Raw genomic sequence first — 19,298 nt, forward strand, 5'->3', positions numbered from 1 at the left:
TAATGGCCCCATGCAGGTGGAATGGTGTTGAGCCTGGGATACCATGGCTCTATTGTGGCTACAGACACCTTCATGCTGTTGCCCAAAGGCACTCTGTTATTCCAGAGAACATATCTAGCCCATTTCCCTGCCTGCTCCTGTGCTCCCCTTGGACAATAGAGATGAGAGCTGTGCTTGTCCTGCTCCCCCTGCTCTGTTCTTAGGGTGTTCCTCTGCTTTGCTGGGGATTTACTCTAGTGGGGGGCTCTCAAAGGGGTTTTCATGTCTCCTTAGTGGGGTGAGTGACCGGGAGGACTGGCTGGTCCATGCTGTGTTGTGGGAAGGGTGAATTTACACCTCGGATGTAGGGAATCCCAAGCAGAGACTGATGCGGTTGGTTCAAACGGTTCCACATCAGAAGCAAATCGCTCCCAGGGTTTTTGCCTTTTAAATCATAGAATCATAGAGTAGTTCGGGTTGGGAAGGACCTTAAGATCATCCAGTTCCAACCCCCTGCCATGGGCAGGGAGACCTCACACTAAACCATGGCACCCAAGGCTCTGTCCAACCTGGCCTTGAACACTGCCAGGGATGGAGCATTCACAACCTCCCTGGGCACCCATTCCAGTGCCTCAGCACCCTCACAGGAAAGAATTTCCTCCTTAGATCCAATCTAAACTTCCCCTGTTTCAGTTTGAACCCATTACCCCTTGTCCTGTCACTGCAGTCCCTAATGAAGAGTCCCTCCCCAGCATCCCTATAGGCCCCCTTCAGACACTGGAAGCTGCTCTGAGGTCTCCACGCAGCCTTCTCTTCTCCAGGCTGAACAGCCCCAACTTTCTCAGCCTATCTCCATACAGGAGCTGCTCCAGCCCCTGAGCATCCTCGTGGCCTCCTCTGGACTTGTTCCAACAGTTCCATGTCCTTTTTATGTTGAGGACACCAGAACTGCACACAATGCTCCAGGGGAGGTTACTTTGACATGGTTTAGTGTGAGGTGTCCCTGCCCATGGCAGGGGGTTGGAACTGGATGATCTTAAGGTCCTTTCCAACCCTAACTATTCTATGATTCTATGATTCCATCATCTGGGAATGGATGATGGGTCCATAACAGGCAGGAACTTGTTCATCTGCCAGCCTGGCCTGTCCACGGGTCCTTTTGCTGCCTCTGCTGAGCACAGTGAAGTGACCCAGAACAGCCTTGCCCTTCCCTTGTTGTTTTATTGTGCTTGAGCTCCTGCCTGCCGCTGCTGTGATTTATCAGCTGCCTCTGGGAGATGCGGAGGGGATGCGCTTGGAGGCCTGGTGCCACAACAGCAGCGCTTATGGGGGGGTAACGCTGCAGTGACCCAGCAGGGAGGGCAGGGGAGGTTGTGTAAGCAAGACCTGGCCAGGAGCAAGTGTGGGGGGACCTCTGCATGCCAATAGCACTGAGCTCGAGTCCTGCATAGAACCAGACTCACAGAGCGGTTTGGGTTGGAAGGGAGCTTCAAGCTCCTCCAGCTCCAACCCCAACCCCTTCCACTGGAGCAGCTTGCTCCAAGCCCCTGTGTCCTTGAGCACTGCCAGGGATGGGGCAGCCACAGCTTCTCTGGGCACCCTGTGCCAGCGCCTCAGCACCCTCACAGGGAAGAGCTTCTGCCTAAGAGCTCAGCTCAGTCTCCCCTCGGGCAGGTTCAAGCCATTCCCCTTGGCCTGTCCCTACAGGCCCTTGTCCCAAGCCCCTCTCCAGGTTTCCTGCAGCCCCTTTAGGCACTGGAGCTGCTCTAAGGTCTCCCCTTCAGGAGCCTTCTCTTGTCCAGGCTGCCCCATCCCAGCCCTCTCAGCCTGGCTCCAGAGCAGAGCTGCTCCATTGCAGCATCCCCATGGCCTCCTCTGCCCTTGCTCCATCAGCTCCATGTCCCTCTTGTGCTGCTGCCCCAGAGCTGGATCAGGACTGCAGGGGGGTGTTCCCAGAGTGGAATAAAGGGGAAGGATCCCCCGTGAGCATCTTCTGTTGCATCCTCAGGTGTAAAGTGCGTGTCTGGGGCTGTGGGTCGCTGGGATCTCTGTTCCCAGCATCTTCACCCAGGATGCTCTTGCTGGGTAGGGATAACGCGGTGTTGGGAGGACGGGGGACCAAGAGTCAGGGCTTGAACTGTAGCAGGAGCATTTAGTTCCGGGGCTCCATCCGACCCCAGGCTTAAAGCCTGACTTGGTACTGACTGGATTTGGGGCCAGCAAGAGCAAATCCACTTCCTTCCCATACAGCTTGTCCCCAGCGCTGGGGGAGGTGGGTTTGTGTGCCCAGGAACAAGGGGCGTGGGGGACCAGAGAATAACAATTGTCTTAATGGAAAGAGATGGGGAGAAAGAGAAGAAAAAAGGGCTGTTGAGCTCTTTCTCTCCATCCCCGACATAATAGACCTATTACTGTCCCCAAACCTCGGTCCCTCTCCCCTCCCTAGAGAAGAATTGGTCACTGCACAGCTGTGAGAGCTGGGAAAATATATTTATATATCAGAGAGAATCTGCCCTTCTGAATTGGGTTGTGGGGCTGGACAAAACCTCATTGTGTGCTTTATCTGCCCCAGAGAGAATGGCCCCACAGTGCTGGCCTGGCAGGGGCTCTGCCTTTGGTGAACTGTGGTCACATCACTGTAACTTCATTTAGATACTGAGCTGTTACGGAGCTGATTTCGGGGGGTATCGGGAGCGATTGTGGCCACATCTGGGCAAGAAAACACAAGAGGCCCTTCCCTCAGTGCTGGGGTGTGGGGAGAAGAGGGGGTTTTGGGGGGGTTGTGGTTGGGGTTGAGGGGTGAGGGGTTTATAGTGGGAAAAGGCACTTTTAGGGGGATAAGGACCCGGTTTTGGCTTTAGATTTGGAGCTTTGATAGTGGGAAAAGGCATTTTTGGGGGGACAAGGACCCGGTTTTTGGTTTGTGAACTGGGTGGGAAAAGGCACTTTTTTGGGGGGTCAAGGACCTGGTTTCAGGTTTGAGAATTGAGGCTTTTATAGCAGGGAAAAAGCACTTTTTAGGGGGTTAAGGACCTGGTTTTGGGCTTGAGAACTGGGTGGGAAAAGGCACTTTTTGGTGAGACAAGGATCCAGTTTTGGCTTTGGGAATTGGAGCTTCTATAGTGGGAGAAGGCATATTTGGGGGGAAAAGGACCCAGTTTTGGCTTTGAGAACTGAGGCTTGTATAGTAGAAAAGGCACATTTTTGGGGGGGTCAAGGACCTGGTTTCAGGTTTGAGAATTGAGGCTTTTATAGCAGGGAAAAAGCACTTTTTAGGGGGATAAGGACCTGGTTCCGGGCTTGAGAATTGGGGCTTTTATAGTGGGAAAAGGCATTTTATGGGGGGATAAGGACCTGGTTTCAGGCTTTAGAACTGGGTGGGAAAAGGCACATTTTGGTGGGTCAAGGACCTGGTTTCAGGTTTGAGAACTGAGGCTTTTATAGTGGGAAAAGGCACTTTTTAGGGGGGAGAAGGATCCAGTTTCGGCTTTGAGAACTGAGGTTTTTATATTGGGAAAAGGCACTTTTTAGGGGGGACAAGGACCCAGTTTTGGCTTTGAGAATTGAGGATTTTATAGTGGGAAAAGGCAATTTTTTTTGGGGAAGAGGACCCAGGTTTAGGTTTGAGAACTGAGGCTTTTATAGCGGGGAAAAAGCACTTTATGGGGGGCCAAGGACCCGGTTTGGGGCTTGAGAACTGGGGCTTTTATAGTAGGAAAAGGCACATTTGGGGGGATAAGGACCTGGTTTCAGGCTTGAGAACTGAGGCTTTTATAGTAGGAAAAGGCACATTCTGGGGGGGAAAAGGACCTGGTTTCAGGCTTGAGAACTGAGGCTTTTATAATGGAAAAAGGCACATTTTGGGGGGATAAGGACCCGGTTTAGGGCTTGAGAACTGGGTGGGAAAAGGCACTTTTTGGTGGGACAAGGACCCAGTTTTGGCTTTGGGAATTGGAGTTTCTGTAGTGGGAGAAGGCATTTTTGGGGAACAAGGACCTGGTTTTGGCTTTGAGAATTGAGGCTTTTATAGTGGAAAAGGCACTTTTTTGGGGGGACAGAGACCTGGTTTCAGGCTTGAGAACTGGGTGGGAAAAGGCACTTTTGGGGGGATCAAGGACCCAGTTTCAGGTTTGAGAACTGAGGCTTTTATAGTGGCAAAAAGCACTTTATGGGGGGACAAGGACCCAGTTTCAGCGTTGGGAATTGGAGCTTTGATAGTGGGAAAAGACAATTTTGGGGGAGGAAGAGGACCCGGGTTTGGGTTTGAGAATGGAGGCTTTTATCATGGGAAAAAGCACTTTTTTGGGGGGAGGGCAAGGACTCAGTTTGGTCTTTGAGAACTGAGGCTTCTATCGTGGGAAAAGGCACTGTTTTGGGGGACAAAGACCCGGTTTCGGGTGTGAGAAGTGGGGTTTTTCTAGTGGGGAAAGGCACCGTAAGGACACACAAGGAGCTGGGTTTGGGGGGGGGGGGGGAGCCCCGGTTCCGGACGGGCTCTCCCTGCCGGCGGGAGGAGGAAGAGAAGGAGGAGGAAGCGGAGGAGGAGCGGAGGGGAGGAGCGGCCGCGGCAGCCGCAGGTTCGGGGGCAGCGGCGGAGGCCGATGGGCTGCGGGCGGGCGCGCTCGGCGCCGGCAGCGGCACCGGCACCGGCACCGAGACCGGGACCGAGACCGGGACCGGGGTGAGGACGGCGACGGAGCGCAGGGAGCCCGGGGGATGCTCTGCGGTGGGCACGGACACTGAGGCTGCCGGCGCGGTGCATGGCAGAGCCATGGAGGTGGTGGACGAGACGGAGGCTCTGCAGCGCTTCTTTGAAGGTAAAAGCTGAGCCTCGGTGCCCCGGTGCGCTCCGGGTCCGTTGCGGTGTCCGTTGGGTGCCCGCCGCCACCCCGTTGAGGACGGTGCTCGTAGGAAGCTGCGGTGTGGGCATCACCGTGGGGTCAGGCTCCTGCTGCCCGCTCCCCTTGGCACAGCCTCATGTGCTCATGGGCTGGGTTTCAGGGTGCTGGAAGCAGGTTCACTGGGGAGCTCACTCCGATGGAGAACACAGGGCCTCCAGCAGCAAACCCCACGCCGTCAGTGTCCAACCCCAGCCCCAAGCCCCTTCGGGCATCCCTATAGATCAGTCTCTTTCCCGTCAGTGCAAACCGACAGCAGCTTGTACCCAAACCAAGGGTGGAAAAGTGCTTGTAAAGAGTTCACTCTCCCTCAAGCAGGAGCGAAACGGGGCTGCTCCAGGCACCTGAGGGGTTGATGGGGACTGCACCGTGCGGCTTTGGGACCTCCGTTCCCTTTGTTGCGCTTCCCTTGGTCCGTGTTTGCTTCTCCCCGGTCTGGCTTTGTTGGCTCTGCTCTTCCTTGTTGACTGTGTTGTTGCGTCTCCCTTGTGCTGGTGTCTTTGTTTCCCCTCCCTGGTGCTGTGCCCGCACCGTGTGCCCCTTGTTCTCTGATGGGACGTTTGCCAGGGCAGAGGGTTTGGTTGCTGTGCGTTGTGCACCTTGGAGGGAGCCCCTGGTACCCAACCGGTTGAGTGGGGGACAACGCACCCATCCTAGCGTTGTGTCAATAGGGCCTTACTGCTGATGGGACAGTTTGGGGTCTGCTGGGGGGGATACTGGTCCATGGAGAGCGGGTTGTGTGCATGGGGCAGAGATGGATCCCCTCTGGTGTCCTCATCCTGTGCTTTGTGTCCCTTCTGTTTCTTTGGCTGGTGGAAGGACTTACCCTGGGGAGGAAGGTGAAGATGCACCACAAGCAGGAGATGCTCTCAGAGCAAACAGGGGCTCATGCTGCTCCCTTCTCACTCTCCTCCCTTCTGGCATCCGTGTGATGCATCACTAATGCACCTCCTCTTCTCCAAGGGGAAAAGCATTCCCTGTTTGTCCCAGCCATGGTTTGGGGTTCCCAGGAGCACCAGGGATGGGAAGCCTCACCACAAGGGCTCTTCTCCTGCACTCCCAACGTGTCTTCAGCCTTCAGAGCCTTTGTTTTGCTTTTAGGGTTCCGCTTGGACCCATCTCCTAACTCCTGTCCACTGGGCCCTGAGCACCCACCCAGCGCCTGCCCAGCACCAGTTCCTCACTGCCTGTCTCTGCCTTTCCTTTGTACCAGTGGAATCCCTCTCTCCCTCCCCAGAGCATCATTTGGCAGGTGGAAGGGTTCTTTCTTCTCCTGTTTTGTTCTTGCTTTGTGGGTGACCCTGCTGGAGATGTGGAGATGACCTCAAGAGGTCCCTGCCAACCTCAACCATCCTGGGATTCTTTCCTCTTTTCCCTTCTTTCCCTTCTTTCTCACTTTATCTTTTTGCCTCTTCCCCCTTCCTTCTTTCGGCCTTTTTCTCTCTTTTGAAGTAAAACCACCTCATCCCTGCAAGCGAGGGAACCTGAAGGGTGTTTCTGGTTGCTCCCTTGTATAACTCTCTGTTTAGACCATCCTAAAGCTCAGTTTCCAATGGAACCCGTTGTGGCTGATGGTTGCGTTTGGGCAGCAGATCCCTTGGGTGGCGTCATTAAGGAGCATCTATTACAGCACAGCGTTTGAGGGTGATGGGGGAAGAGGAGAAAGCTTTGCAGGGAGGATTCCTGCTCAGTTCCGTTGGTGCAGCACAAGAAGGAGCAAGGTTCTTCCCTTTTGTGCATGCTCGGATCGCGGTACTGGGAAGGAGCACGTGGCCAGGCTGAGCCGCTGGGGTTTGGAAGGGAAGGTCCGTGCCTGAGAGCGCAGCACGGAGTGGGATTTGCCCTGGAATCTCGCTGTCCTGTAGGATTAATGGCTTCCGGATGTGTCATCTAATGGGGAACAAGCTCTGACAGACTTTATTCATTTACAGGCATCAAGCCATGAGTAGAACCAGTCCCTCGCTGCCCATCACTTCTTTAGGTGTCCGATTCCCTTCCTATGGGGGACATCTTCAAACCACCTTTTCTCCTATAGCAAAGCGGTTTTCCTCCTCACAGATCACATCCTCTCCAAGCAGAGGTTTTACACTAAAGGGATCTCTTCCTGCAGATTCAATTAATTTGGGAATTCCCTTTCCTTTGCTTGCCTTTGCCCGGGATCCGAGCCTGCGGGAAGCAACCCCACCGTGTATAAGAGCAATGCCTTAGTGCTCGGGTAGCACTCGGTATGTCAGTGTCAGACAAGGATTAACTGGGCTCTCCTGGCAGGCTTTTTGGGGGCGGGGGCTGTGCTGGATGAGGTGTGGAAGAGGGCTGGGGGCTGTGCTCATTCCAAAGCCTGGCATTTGCCTGGCTCCAGCAGCAGGTCCCATCTGTAGAGCAAGGCTTGTCCAGGGCAGTGAGTGTTCCCATGATCTCAGGTCCGATTCCCTGTCTCCAGTTTCATAATGAGAGCTCTCAGGCCTTGCTGCCCTGCAATGTATCCGTCTGCTCCTAGAGAGTGGGATCTGGGATGTGCAAGGATGGAGCAGCAAAACGATGTGAAAAGGCCAAGGCTTTGATGTGATCTTATTGCTCTCTACAACTGCCTGATGGGAGGATGGAGCCAGGAGGGGCTGGGCTCTGCTCCCAAGGAACAAGGGATGGGACAAGAGGAACCGGCCTCAAGCTGCACCAGGGCAGGGTTAGATGGAGCTGAGGAACAATTCCTGCCCCAGGGGGTGCTCAGGCATTGGAACAGGCTGCCCAGGGCAGGGCTGCAGGCACCGGCCCTGCAAGTGTTCACACACTATGGAGATGAGGCCTCAGTGCCATGGGTTAGTGGTGGCGTCGGCAGTGCTGGGAAACAATTGGACTTGGTGGTCTTAAAGGTCTTTTCCGACCTGGTTGATTTGGGAAGGGGCTGGGAAAGCGATGGATTAAGCATCACTTCACACCCTCCTGAAATGAAGATGCTGTGAGCGTGGGTCTGATCGTCAGCACGGCCTCTGAGCATCTTTAAGGTGGGTTTGCCTGCATTGGGAAGACCATCACTGTCCTGGTTTCCATTAGGATCACTGTTAAATGGATTTGATGATGCCCAGGACCATCCTGCCAAGGGGAGCTCGGAGGCGGAGAGCGTGGGATGCCGATGCTTCTGGCAGCGAAGCGAGAGGAGTTTGGTCTCTTCCATGGCACTGGGAGTGTTTACGCAGAGCATTCGTATTCTGTATCAAAGGCAGAGGAGGGAGTTGAAAGCGTCTGACCCTTGGCTGGCACCCTGCTAGAAAGCTCACCTTCCTCCCTGCCTGCCCCTCGCGTCAGGGAAACAGTTACGCCAGAGCTCAGCTATTCGGGATCCCGCTCGCTCCCATGGCTAATTTATGAGATAAGAGGCTGGTAAAGAATGTCTATGGGGCAGGATGTGCAGAGCAGGGCTGGGGGAGCGGGGAGGGGGGGGGGTTGGCAGATGGCTGAGAGATGGAGAAGGAATGGCGAATGGGAAGAGTCTGGGGGTGAGCTGTAGGTGGGGAACGGCAGTGGGGTGGATAGGAAGGGCTGGATTCCAGTGGGGGAATGGGGACCCAGCTCTTTGCAGGGTTTCACTGAGCACAAGCAGCTGGAGCATTCAGAAGCACGTTTATGGGGTTGCCCCATGGGTCTGTGTGTGATGCTGGAGGGGTCGCAGGCGCTGGGTAAAGCATCAGGCCATTTACCAGCAGCAAGGCAGCCAGTTTGCATTAGAGACTGGGTTTGCCCATAGCAGTGCGTGTGTTAATGCCATGAGTTACTTTCTTGGTGGGTTTTATTGTGTATCATGGAGTACGTTATGTATAAGGAGGAAATGCTGCCTTGCAGCCCTGCAGGGAGAGGGCTAGGCCATTGCCTCGTGTTCCTTAGATGAGGAAGTGTGGAAGGATGGGGCTGAAGTAAAGAACTAAACCCTGCAAACTGTGCTGCATTGTACAGGATGGGTCCCTCTGTGCTGTGTGTCTGCAGGGAGGTTTGGAGGTGGATGGGAATGAGCAGAGAAGGATTTCACTGCTTTGGAGTGTGGAGGGAGGGAGCGGTGGTTTCTTGAGGCTGAAGACACTGGAAGGAGAATCATAGAATCCCAGCCTGGTTTGGGTTGGAAGGGAGCTGAAAGCTCCTCCAGCTCCAACCCCAACCCCTTCCACTGGAGCAGCTTGCTCCAAGCCCCTGTGTCCTTGAGCACTGCCAGGGATGGGGCAGCCACAGCTTCTCTGGGCACCCTGTGCCAGCGCCTCAGCACCCTCACAGGGAAGAGCTTCTGCCTAAGAGCTCAGCTCAGTCTCCCCTCGGGCAGGTTCAAGCCATTCCCCTTGGCCTGGCCCTACAGGCCCTTGTCCCAAGCCCCTCTCCAGGTTCCCTGCAGCCCCTTTAGGCACTGGAGCTGCTCTCAGGTCTCCCCTTCAGGAGCCTTCTCTTGTCCAGGCTGAACAAGGCGCCTGCCTGGTCAGTGCCTGGCTGCCCCTTAGCATCCCCTAACCGCATCTTCAAGCCCTGATGCTGTGCTGGAGAGAGGCTTTGCTGCACCCCCTGCATGGAGCTGTTTGAGTGCGAGCAGAGGGAAAGCAGCAGGGAAACCCTGTGGAGAGCCATGGGGTTGATGTGAGAAGCCCAACGTGATCCCTGCAGCGCATCACTGGGTGCTCCCTACCTAGACCCCACTCTGGGGAGGTGGCTCTGCAGGGTGACAGCATCTCCATGGCCCGGCTGGTGCAGTGGGAAGGTAAGAGGCTTTGTGTGCAGTGCTCTGCACGGAGCCAGCCCGTGACAGAATGGTCCTGGGGAACCTGGTACAGCACTAACACATGACCATCCCTCCTGGTAATCCCCCTGCAGAGCCAAATCCCAGAGCACAGCAGCAGCCTCCTCCCGGGCCCTCCCACTATTCCCTAAGGGAATAGGGAAACCCACAGGCAGCAGCGCTGGGACCTGGGCACGCTGAGCTAAGCAGCATGGTGACAGAGGGGGAGAGCAGGGACACAGCAGGATCCTGACATCTGCTCTCACCATGCTCAGGATGCGCTGGATCCGAGCAGGTAACAGCACGGGTTTGCCCACCCTTGCTTTCCCTTCTCCATCTCTCTTTCCCAGTGTGACTGCTTCCTGGTCCCGTTCTCTTCCCCTTCTATTTCAAGCTCCATGTGGTGTGTGCCTCTGCGCAGCACAGGCCATCAACCAGAGCAGGTAACGTGAGGATGATGCTGAGCCCACTCCATCCTAGGGCATAAGGAGAGGAAGATGTGACTTTGAGCTCATCACCTGTGGTCTGCAGAGCTTGGCTGAGCCCATGGGGGGAAGCTGCCACCTCCATCTCAACAGGACCAGCAGCAGCAGGGTCCTGAACTCTTCATCCAAAACACGGGTCCCCATCCGCTGCTCAGGACAGTGCTAGTGCAGAACAATCTGCTGCTGCCAGTATGATGGTGTGACAGTGCTGGTTCTTCTCTGGGGTCTTCCCTTTCTCCCTTTTCCCCCCCAAAACTCCTTTTTCCTGGCTGGGAAACGCACAGGAACCATCCGTATGGAGTCAAGCCAGAGAGCTGCTCATAGGAGGGTGGATCCTCAAGGCATCTGATAAGGGGTGGGTTGTGATTCAGAGGGAGCAACGGTGAGCACAACACGGGCTCCATGGAGGTACTTTGCCCATGCTCTGGTTAATGTATCTTCAGCAGGCTGATGTCCTGGACACGGAGCAGGACGGGCTTTGGGAGCAAGGAGCAGGAAGAGGTGGCTGGGAAGGGAATGGAGCTGGAGGTGTGACCAGGCTGATGGAGACGGGGTGACTCAGAGAGCCTGGTGACCCCTGCTGCTCCCTGCACAGGGCTTGCGCAAGGGCTGCTGCATGCCAGGGCATGGGAAGGAGATGCTGGGCAAGGAGGAGCCTTACAGGGGTGCTGGGCAGGCAGGATTCCCCTCCGCACCCTCACCCTTGTCTAGCATTCACTAGGAATGGCTTTTGGAGCCGAAGTCATCCCAGCTGCATGCCACTGGCTGCGTAAGCATGGAATAGAATGGGTCCTCCAGCTCCAACCCCAACCCCTTCCCCTGGAGCAGCTTGCTCCAAGCCCCTGTGTCCAACCTGGCCTTGAGCACTGCCAATGATGGGGCAGCCACTGCTTCCCTGTACCAGGCCCCCACATGGGTGCTATGCAGGGAAGTTCTCCCCATGGACTTCCTGCTTCCTATCATAGTTCTGTGGTCTGCTTCCTGCTTTACCCCTCTTTTGTTCTCCTTACTACCCTTGTTCTCTGCATGGTCACTTAGTGAGAACCAGAAGAGGCTTTTCAAAGGGATGTGGCCGTTGTCCTGGACCACTTTGGTTTAGGAACCTCATGGATTCCTCCTCCTGGGACCAGACCCAAGTGATGTGGAGCTGGGAGCTGTGCTAGGAAGGTACCAGCCTATGGCCAGCAAACCCCTCTCCCACAGCAGTGCTTCAGGTGTCTGCCCTTCCTCTGTGCTGCCTGGATGGGGTCCCAGACCATGGCCTGCATCCCTCCAGTGCCTCTCTCCATGGGGAATTCCCTGCCTTGCTGGGAACCCCTTTGCCTCCTTCCAGTAGTGCTGCAGGTTGGACTTGGACTTTGCACCCTCTGATAAGGCCCTCACCAAGCTGAATGTGTCTGAGGAATCATTAACCAGCATGTGCCTTGCCAGAGGACAGGGGAGCAGCTGGGACTGCAGCCACAAACAGCTACAGCCTTGTGGCTTTGGGCCTGAGCTGGTGCTTGCTGGATGCCCCTCCTATGGGGCAGCATCATATGGGAGGGAGAACCCATGCCATGGACTGCTTGGTGCTTTCCAGGCACAACTGGGGATGGGCAGAGAGGGGTGAGGCTGTGTTAGAGCAGCAGCAGAGGTGCAGAGCCCCAAAGAGGGTTTGCTGCTGTGTAGGGGAAATGGGCGCTATTAGAAGTTGAGGGTGGGTTGAATTGAACACACATTTGGCTGTGTGGTGGCTCCACTTATGGTTTCATAGCATCCAAGAGTGGTTTGGGTTGGAAGGGAGCTTAAAGCTCATCCAGGGACCCCTTCCACTGGAGCAGCTTGCTCCAAGCCCCTGTGTCCTTGAGCACTGCCAGGGATGGGGCAGCCACAGCTTCTCTGGGCACCCTGTGCCAGCGCCTCAGCACCCTCACAGGGAAGAGCTTCTGCCTAAGAGCTCAGCTCAGTCTCCCCTCGGGCAGGTTCAAGCCATTCCCCTTGGCCTGTCCCTACAGGCCCTTGTCCCAAGCCCTTCTCCAGGTTCCCTGCAGCCCCTTTAGGCACTGGAGCTGCTCTCAGGTCTCCCCTTCAGGAGCCTTCTCTTGTCCAGGCTGCCCCAGCCCAGCTCTCCCAGTCTGGCTCCAGAGCAGAGCTGCTCCAGCCCTTCATTGTCCCCTTTGCCCTGCACAGTGGGCACAGAGAACGTCTTCAGCCTGACTCAGTGGATGTGGATGGTCTGGTCACCCCACAGCCGTGTACTCCCGTGTTCGTGTTTGAATGAGAGGCTTCCTTCCCAATGGAAAATGGGATGTGATGCCCAGGGCCCAGCAGTTATCTCACTGAGCATTGTTTTGGTGCTGTTAGAAAGGGAGATGTGGGAATGGGGCTGGGGAGGGTGGCCGGCCCTGGCTGCAGAACCAGGATGCTGCATTTCTTATGGAATGAGAGCCAGTGCTGCCTTTTGGAGTGATGGGGAGCAGGACTGGTTGGAAAGGCCAAGGCTGGGGTTTTTAATAGCCTCAGTGTGCTCAGATCCAGGATTTGAGGGCACAGGAAAGGGTGGACCAGGGAATGCCATGTGGCTGTGATCAGCATCCTATGGCATGGCCACAGGCTGCAGGCAGAGGTGGGAATCATTCCCTCTGCTACAGCACAGCATCAGTGATTCTCCTTCACATCCCAGTTGCTGTGATAGACCAGCGTGGCCATAGGAAAGCTGGTATCAACCTCTGCAGTGGTTAAAGTCTTCTTACCCTCTCATTGTCTTCCTCATCCCTTTTCTCTATCCAGTCTTCTTACCTTCATCTCATCATTTGCTTGCAGTGTCTTGAAGGAGCTTATGCCCTGAGTGGCTGCAGGCTGCATCAGTAGGAAGAGCAGCACAAGTGGGGCTGGGATTGCAGAGCAGTGTGTAGACTGGATGGACTCGCTGAAGCGATGTGGGGTGAGACCAGAAGTGACTCAGGAGCTCAGTTGTTGCAGCAGCCATGGTCTGGCTTTGGAGCTATCTCTGCTTCTTTTAGAACACAGGAATTAAAGCACCTTTTGATTTCCTTTCCCCTTGGAGGGCCTTTGTCATCACCCCAGCATCACCTCCGTGTGTTATCTCAGTAGGCTTCCAAACCAAACTGATCCCAACGAGAAGAACCCAAGGAGAAGAAGACAGTAGTTGGTGGGGAGGAGGCAATGCAGAGGACATGGGGTGCACATGGGACAGCATTTGTGGAAGGGATAGGGTTGCCAGAAGGTTTGGAGGCCGAAGCCCTGCAAGCTGTCCATCTGCTTTGATGGCAAGGACCATGGAGCCACTCTTACTTGCAGCCTTGGGAAGTGAATGTAGCATAAAGAGTAGATCCCTCTCAATTTGGAGTGTGGAATTCACGTAGCTTGTGTCTGACAATACTTAGGAATCCACAACTGTCATTTATGACATTTAATCCCATGTGCTGATTGCAGCTAGAAACAAAGAGGAAACCAAACAGCTTATCAGCCTGCTTGATCTTGGCTTCTTTCTGATGTTATGACAAGCGATGGTTATGGACATTGATTCATTAGAACACTAAAAAGTGTGCTTTGGCTTTGTTGGAAATGAAATACAGCTTCAAACTTGTGGGTTATAGGGCCACAAAGCCATTTTACTGTTGGCTGCTTGCTGATAGTGGGCTTTTCCCTGATGAGGTCCCATCCAAATCAATACCTGAGGTCAGTGAGCAGTTCTGGGTAGGGGGAAGTTAGAGGACTTGTGCCTATCTCCCTTCCCTCTGTCTGTATTAACCCAGTTTTTGGGAAGGGGTGTTGGAGTGGTGAGGTGGATAGTGATGGGTTTTCACATGCAGCATAGTGGAATGTGTAGGTGAAGAGAGAGGGGTGATAAATGATGTTTCAGAACTGATCTCATAGGTGTTGATGGGCTGAAAGGACACAGAAAACAGCAAGGTGAGGACATACAGACTGTGGAGATATATATATCTATATAGATATGTATATATATATATTTCCACAGTCCATACAGCCCAAAAAGAGAATTTTCGGTGCTGGAGGTTGTGCCTCATGCATTGTCTTGGGAAGAGGAACCAGTTGACAGTCAACCCAGTTATTCCATAGACCTTAGAATCCCAGCTTGGTTTGGGTTGGAAGGGAGCTTAAAGCGCATCCAGTTCCAACCCCAACCCCTTCCACTGGAGCAGCTTGCTCCAAGCCCCTGTGTCCAACCTGGCCCTGAGCACTGCCAGGGATGGGGCAGCCACAGCTTCTCTGGGCACCCTGTGCCAGCGCCTCAGCACCCTCCCAGGGAAGAGCTTCTGCCTAAGAGCTCAGCTCAGTCTCCCCTCGGGCAGGTTCAAGCCATTCCCCTTGGCCTGTCCCTACCATGGATTTTCAGCACAACTTTCTTGATTCAGTGAAGGCACAAGTCAATGGTGATCCTGACATGGGGCCGGGTTTGGCTTTGGAAGAGATGGGAATGGTACCAGGGACAGTGAGCTGTGATGCGCTGATACCAGGCATCACGTGTACGTTGGAACACTTCCCATTGGCTCACCAGTGGAGGGAAGTAGTGGGATTTACTGGGCTTTATTACTTCAACCCTCTTCTCTGCAGTTTTGGAAACCAAACCACACTGAGAGTAAGCTATGAGGACTCAGTAGTGGGAATGGGATGCAGAAAGTTGGTGTGATGTCTCCTTGTGCTTTAATTCTGTGCTTTAAATGTGTTTTCCTCCCTGGGGATAGGCACTGCCTGAAGGAGCCTTATGGAGGTCTCTGGTTAGGCAGAACTAAACCCCAACTTGTTTCTTCTTTGCCCAGCCTGGTGTTTGAATGGCTCAGGGTGGTGGTTGTTGGTTTTAGGCCTTTATTGGTACAGGAAAACCATGTTAAACCTTTTTTGGTGTTTCCCAAGCTTGAGAGCACTCAATAAATCCAGAAGCTTTGTCCCAGTGAGTGGTTGGGCAGTCTCACATGGTTAAGGTGTTCATCATAGAATCAGAGAATACTTAGGGTTGGAAAGGACCTTAAGATCATCCAGTTCCAACCCCCTGCCATGGGCAGGGACACCTCACAGTAAACCATGTCATCCAAAGCTCTGTCCAACCTGGTCCTGAACACAGCCAGGGATGGAGCATTCACAACCTCCCTGGGCAACCCATTCCAGTGCCTCACCACCCTTACAGTAAAGAACTTCTTCCTTAGATCCAATCTAAACTTCCCCTGTTTCAGTTTGAACCCATTACCCCTTGTCCTGTCACTACAGTCCCTAATGAAGAGTCCATCCCCAGCATCCCTATAGGCCCCCTTCAGACACTGGAAGCTGCTCTGAGGTCTCCACGCAGCTTCTCTTCTCCAGGCTGAGCAGCCCCAACTTTCTCAGCCTATCTCCATACAGGAGGTGCTCCAGCCCCTGAGCATCCTCGTGGCCTCCTCTGGACTTGTTCCAACAGATCCATGTCCTTTTTATGTTGAGGACACCAGAACTGCACACAATGCTCCACGTGAGGTCTCATCACTGGTTGCATTGCAGCAAGAGGGAGGTCCAAACCTCTTTGGACTGATCTTGGACTGGTAGAGGTCTTGCCCTGAGGTCTTTATGGTTCAGGTGAAGGGTGGAAGAGTGAAGGGATGAACCTTACAGAGGCAGCTGAGGACCACCTGGGACAAAGTGACCTCTCCTGTCTGTTCTCATCCCTGCCTGCACCTCTTCCCTTGCTTGCTCATAAGGCCCAGGGAGTGGCAGTAAAGATGCTGAACTGAGTTTCGGGTTGGAAGGAACTATCGGATCTTCTAAGCTGAGCCATAGAACAGCTTTGAGCAATGCAATCTCAACCTGAAAGTATGGAAGAGCAGTATGGTTGGTGAGTTTTTTACTGCCACAGAGAATCTATCTCCGAGGTTGAGGTTAACATCCGTGCTTGCAGGAACAACTGTGGGGCTCCTCATCACGTGTGGTTGTAGGTTTGTGTCTCATCTCTAAAAAGCCCAAACCAAACCAACACAAAACTCAACCAACCAATCAACCCAAACCCCATAGCTCTGGTTTGGGGCTCTGATAGGGGTGAGTATGTCCTGAACGATGAGAAACGGGTCAGTCTTTGCCTTTGGATTATGCCTGAGAGCTCTTAAGGGCTGAGGACTTCTCCTAGGGATGGGAGAAGTCAAAGAGGCTTGGTGCAGAGCATCAGGAATTGTCAGCAATTCTTTTGCTTCCAAAGAAGCAAATTGATGGGGCTTGGAGCAAGCTGCTCGAGTGGAAGGTGTCCCTGCCCATGGCAGGGGTTGGAACTGGATGAGTTTTAAGGTCCCTTCCAACCCAAACCACTCTGGGATTCTATGAAACAGAAGAGCGTGGGTTTCCAACTGGAGTGCAGTGTACAGGTCATGGGGCTGACTCACTGGCTGGGCTCAATGCAGGTCCCTATAAAGGGAAGGTCCTGGCAGAGGCAGAGCTGAGGTCCACCAGCCTCTTGCAACAGATCTGAAGGCCAAGATCCATCTTGTCCTTCCTTGTACCCTTGCACAACAACTACATGGAAACAAGAGGCCAGTAATGTTGGGAACTGTTGTCCCACATTGGCAGAGATGTCGCAGGGGTTGGAGCTGTAGGAACAGACACTGGACAAATAACTGATAGAGGCTGCTGTGGTCATTCAGTAAGTGTGGATTTTCCCTCTGGGAAAGAGACTGCTCAGCAGTTCCATTGGATGTGTGCTGGTGGGAAGAGGTGATGGGTGCGGTGGTGTGGCGGTACCTTGGACAGCAGTGCTGTGCTGCCAGGGCCTTCCCACCACCCTTCATGCCAGGAGGTCAGCTCCAGCCCCATAGAGAGCCCCTTGGGATGTGGGGATGGGAGGATGGCCCTCTTTGGCAGGATGGGCGTTGCAGCCTGTTTGCCATTTGTAGACACAGCTTGGGTGGAAGAGCTTCAGGAAGATCACTGAGCGATGAATGAATCATGGGATCATGCGATGGGTTGGGTTGGAAGGGACCTTAAAGCCCATCCAGCTCCAACCCCTGCCATGGGCAGGGACACCTTCCACTAGAGCAGGGTGCTCCAAGCCCCTGTGTCCAGCCTGGCCTTGAACACCACCAGGGGTGGAGCATTCACAACCTCCCTGGACAACCCATTCCAGTGCCTCACCACCCTAACAGGAAAGAATTTCCTCCTTAGATCCAATCTAAACTTCCCCTGTTTCAGTTTTAACCCATTACCCCTTGTCCTATCACTACAGTCCCTAATGAAGAGTCCCTCCCCAGCATCCCTGTATGCCCCCTTCAGATACTGGAAGGCTGCTCTGAGGTCTGTAGGTAGTGAGGAATTGCCCTACAGCCTTTGGAGGGAGAGTAGCTCCGGATCAGATGTCAGCATCTCTCTGCTGAGGTTAAGGAATGGTTTATCACTTGTGTGTCCAAGGAAGCTCCCTTCAGAGCTGGGGACTGGCTGGAAGACTTGGGACAAGGGATGAACCCAATGGGCTCTGCTGCTCTTTTGGGAGTGGGACTTTACCAGGGCTTCCTTTGCTCCCTGTCTATGGTCAGCTCATGACTCATGGAGCTGCAGTAACATGTGCTACGGATGAATTTTGCCAATAGAACCCTCTTGGGAGGGTTGGTGGGAGTAGGGAAATAGGAACATATTGTCAGAAGTGTTCCTGAGGTACTGAAAATCCCAAATCAGCTTTTAATCCCTAAGTTACCTGTGAAACCTCTGTCCATAACTGGTGGTGTGGAGAGCCTGAAGCACAGTGGGACTGTGGTTGTGGTTTTCTGTGCTGAGAACATTTGTTTTGTCTCCCTGAGCTTCTTGTATCTGTTGAGAGCCTGCTTGCTGCCTCACTGTTGTCTCAGAGCACAGTGGGCTCTACAGCTAAGAGGAGCCCCCAAGATACCCAAGAGGTGGAATTGCTCCTCCAGCATCTCTGAGAGTTCTATCCTTATATAGCTTCCAAAAGCTGGTGACCAGACTATAATAATTAATAGAGAATCATTAATAGAGCTGAATAATTAATATTCATTAGTATGAATATGAATATTCATAGTCATTGCTGTCAGACACGAGGGCCATGGGCCTGCTGGGGCTGTGCTTTGCGAACACAAGGAGCAGATGCTCCTCCATGGTTCATCTCCATGGGAAAGCTGTTGCCCGCTGATGGGGGCAATGTCTTATTTCATGCTGGTGCTGTCGCATCTTCCACTCCAGGTGCCATATCCCCTTCACAAGGCTGAAGCTGCCTCTCAGCAGGCTGCTTATTCCAATGTGAGTTCATATATATGAGGATTCAACCACTGCTCAGCCTCTGGGTGACAAACAGGCCAGATAGGGACTTCTGTAAGGCTTCTTGTGCCCCCCAAGCAGTGTTATTTTGACCTTTACCATGGTCTTTCCAGTATTCCCATGCCCTCTTCCAGACAAACAGTGGAGAAGAGCAATAAAAACCCCTGCATGGCTTTGCCCCAGGTACCAGTCCCTGGGTCTATGCTTGTAACCCCTCTTTGATGTCTCTATGTTAACACCTGTATTTCAGCTCCATTGGTGACGCTGTGATTGATCTCTCTCATGTTCTGGTTTCTAATCAGGATGGCATTTGGCATGGGAGGACTTCAAGGCTGTAAATGCTGCAGGACTTGGGCTGCCTGGTTGGTATCTGAATTGACACCAACCAACGCCTCAGAGCCCTCAGGGTGAGTTGTGACAGAGGCACCTCAATGAGTGTATTTAGCAACCTAAGGATGCTCCAAGCACTGAGAGGGTGAAAAGTGATGCAAGAAGATACATAGCTATCCAAAGGGAGAGAGACATCCTCCCTGCTCCTGGCTGGGATGCATGCTGGGGTAGCAATGGGAAGGAAGAGCATAAGGATTGCTGTGTCACAGGAGACAGTTAATGGCAGGCTGATGGTAGCCAGGGCTGGAGGAGTTTGCCTGTGGTTAGAAGATGGTGAATGGCCCAGCTGTGAAATCTTTGCTCTTTAGCACATGGGGACTGGTGGTGAGTGGAGATAAGAAAAGCAGCATTCAGGTTGGGCTCGGAGGAGTGTGGGGCTGCAGCATCATCTCCCAAAGGGAAGTGCTGGAAGTCCAGACACAAGGCAGAGCCCCAAGGAGTGAGCTGGGAATGAATGACCTTATGCTGGCCTGGACAGAAGGCTCTAAGAGGGCTTTTAATCTATTGATCTAATGACTCATGCAATTGGGGTGGTTTCCACTCTTCCCTCAT

The 19,298-nt window shown here is 53.7% G+C and overlaps 1 protein-coding gene across 2 annotated transcripts in view; it reads left to right on the forward strand.

Moving 5' to 3' along the window:
- The first annotated feature begins 4,663 nt into the window (after window positions 1-4,663).
- MYRF (myelin regulatory factor) overlaps window positions 4,664-19,298 on the forward strand; it is a 59,632-nt gene continuing 44,997 nt past the window's right edge. For both annotated transcript variants that reach the window (XM_061374951.1, XM_061374961.1), the window contains exon 1: window positions 4,664-4,796. In XM_061374951.1, the coding sequence (XP_061230935.1) occupies window positions 4,751-4,796 (46 nt within the window). In that variant the 5' untranslated portion in view covers window positions 4,664-4,750. The remainder of the gene's footprint in view (window positions 4,797-19,298) is intronic.

This window comes from Neopsephotus bourkii, unplaced genomic scaffold, assembly GCF_033783945.1.
Source record: "Neopsephotus bourkii isolate Nb327-2 ecotype Australia unplaced genomic scaffold, CSIRO-AGI_Nbou_v1 NB_177, whole genome shotgun sequence".
Taxonomy (NCBI): Eukaryota; Metazoa; Chordata; class Aves; order Psittaciformes; family Psittacidae; genus Neopsephotus; species Neopsephotus bourkii.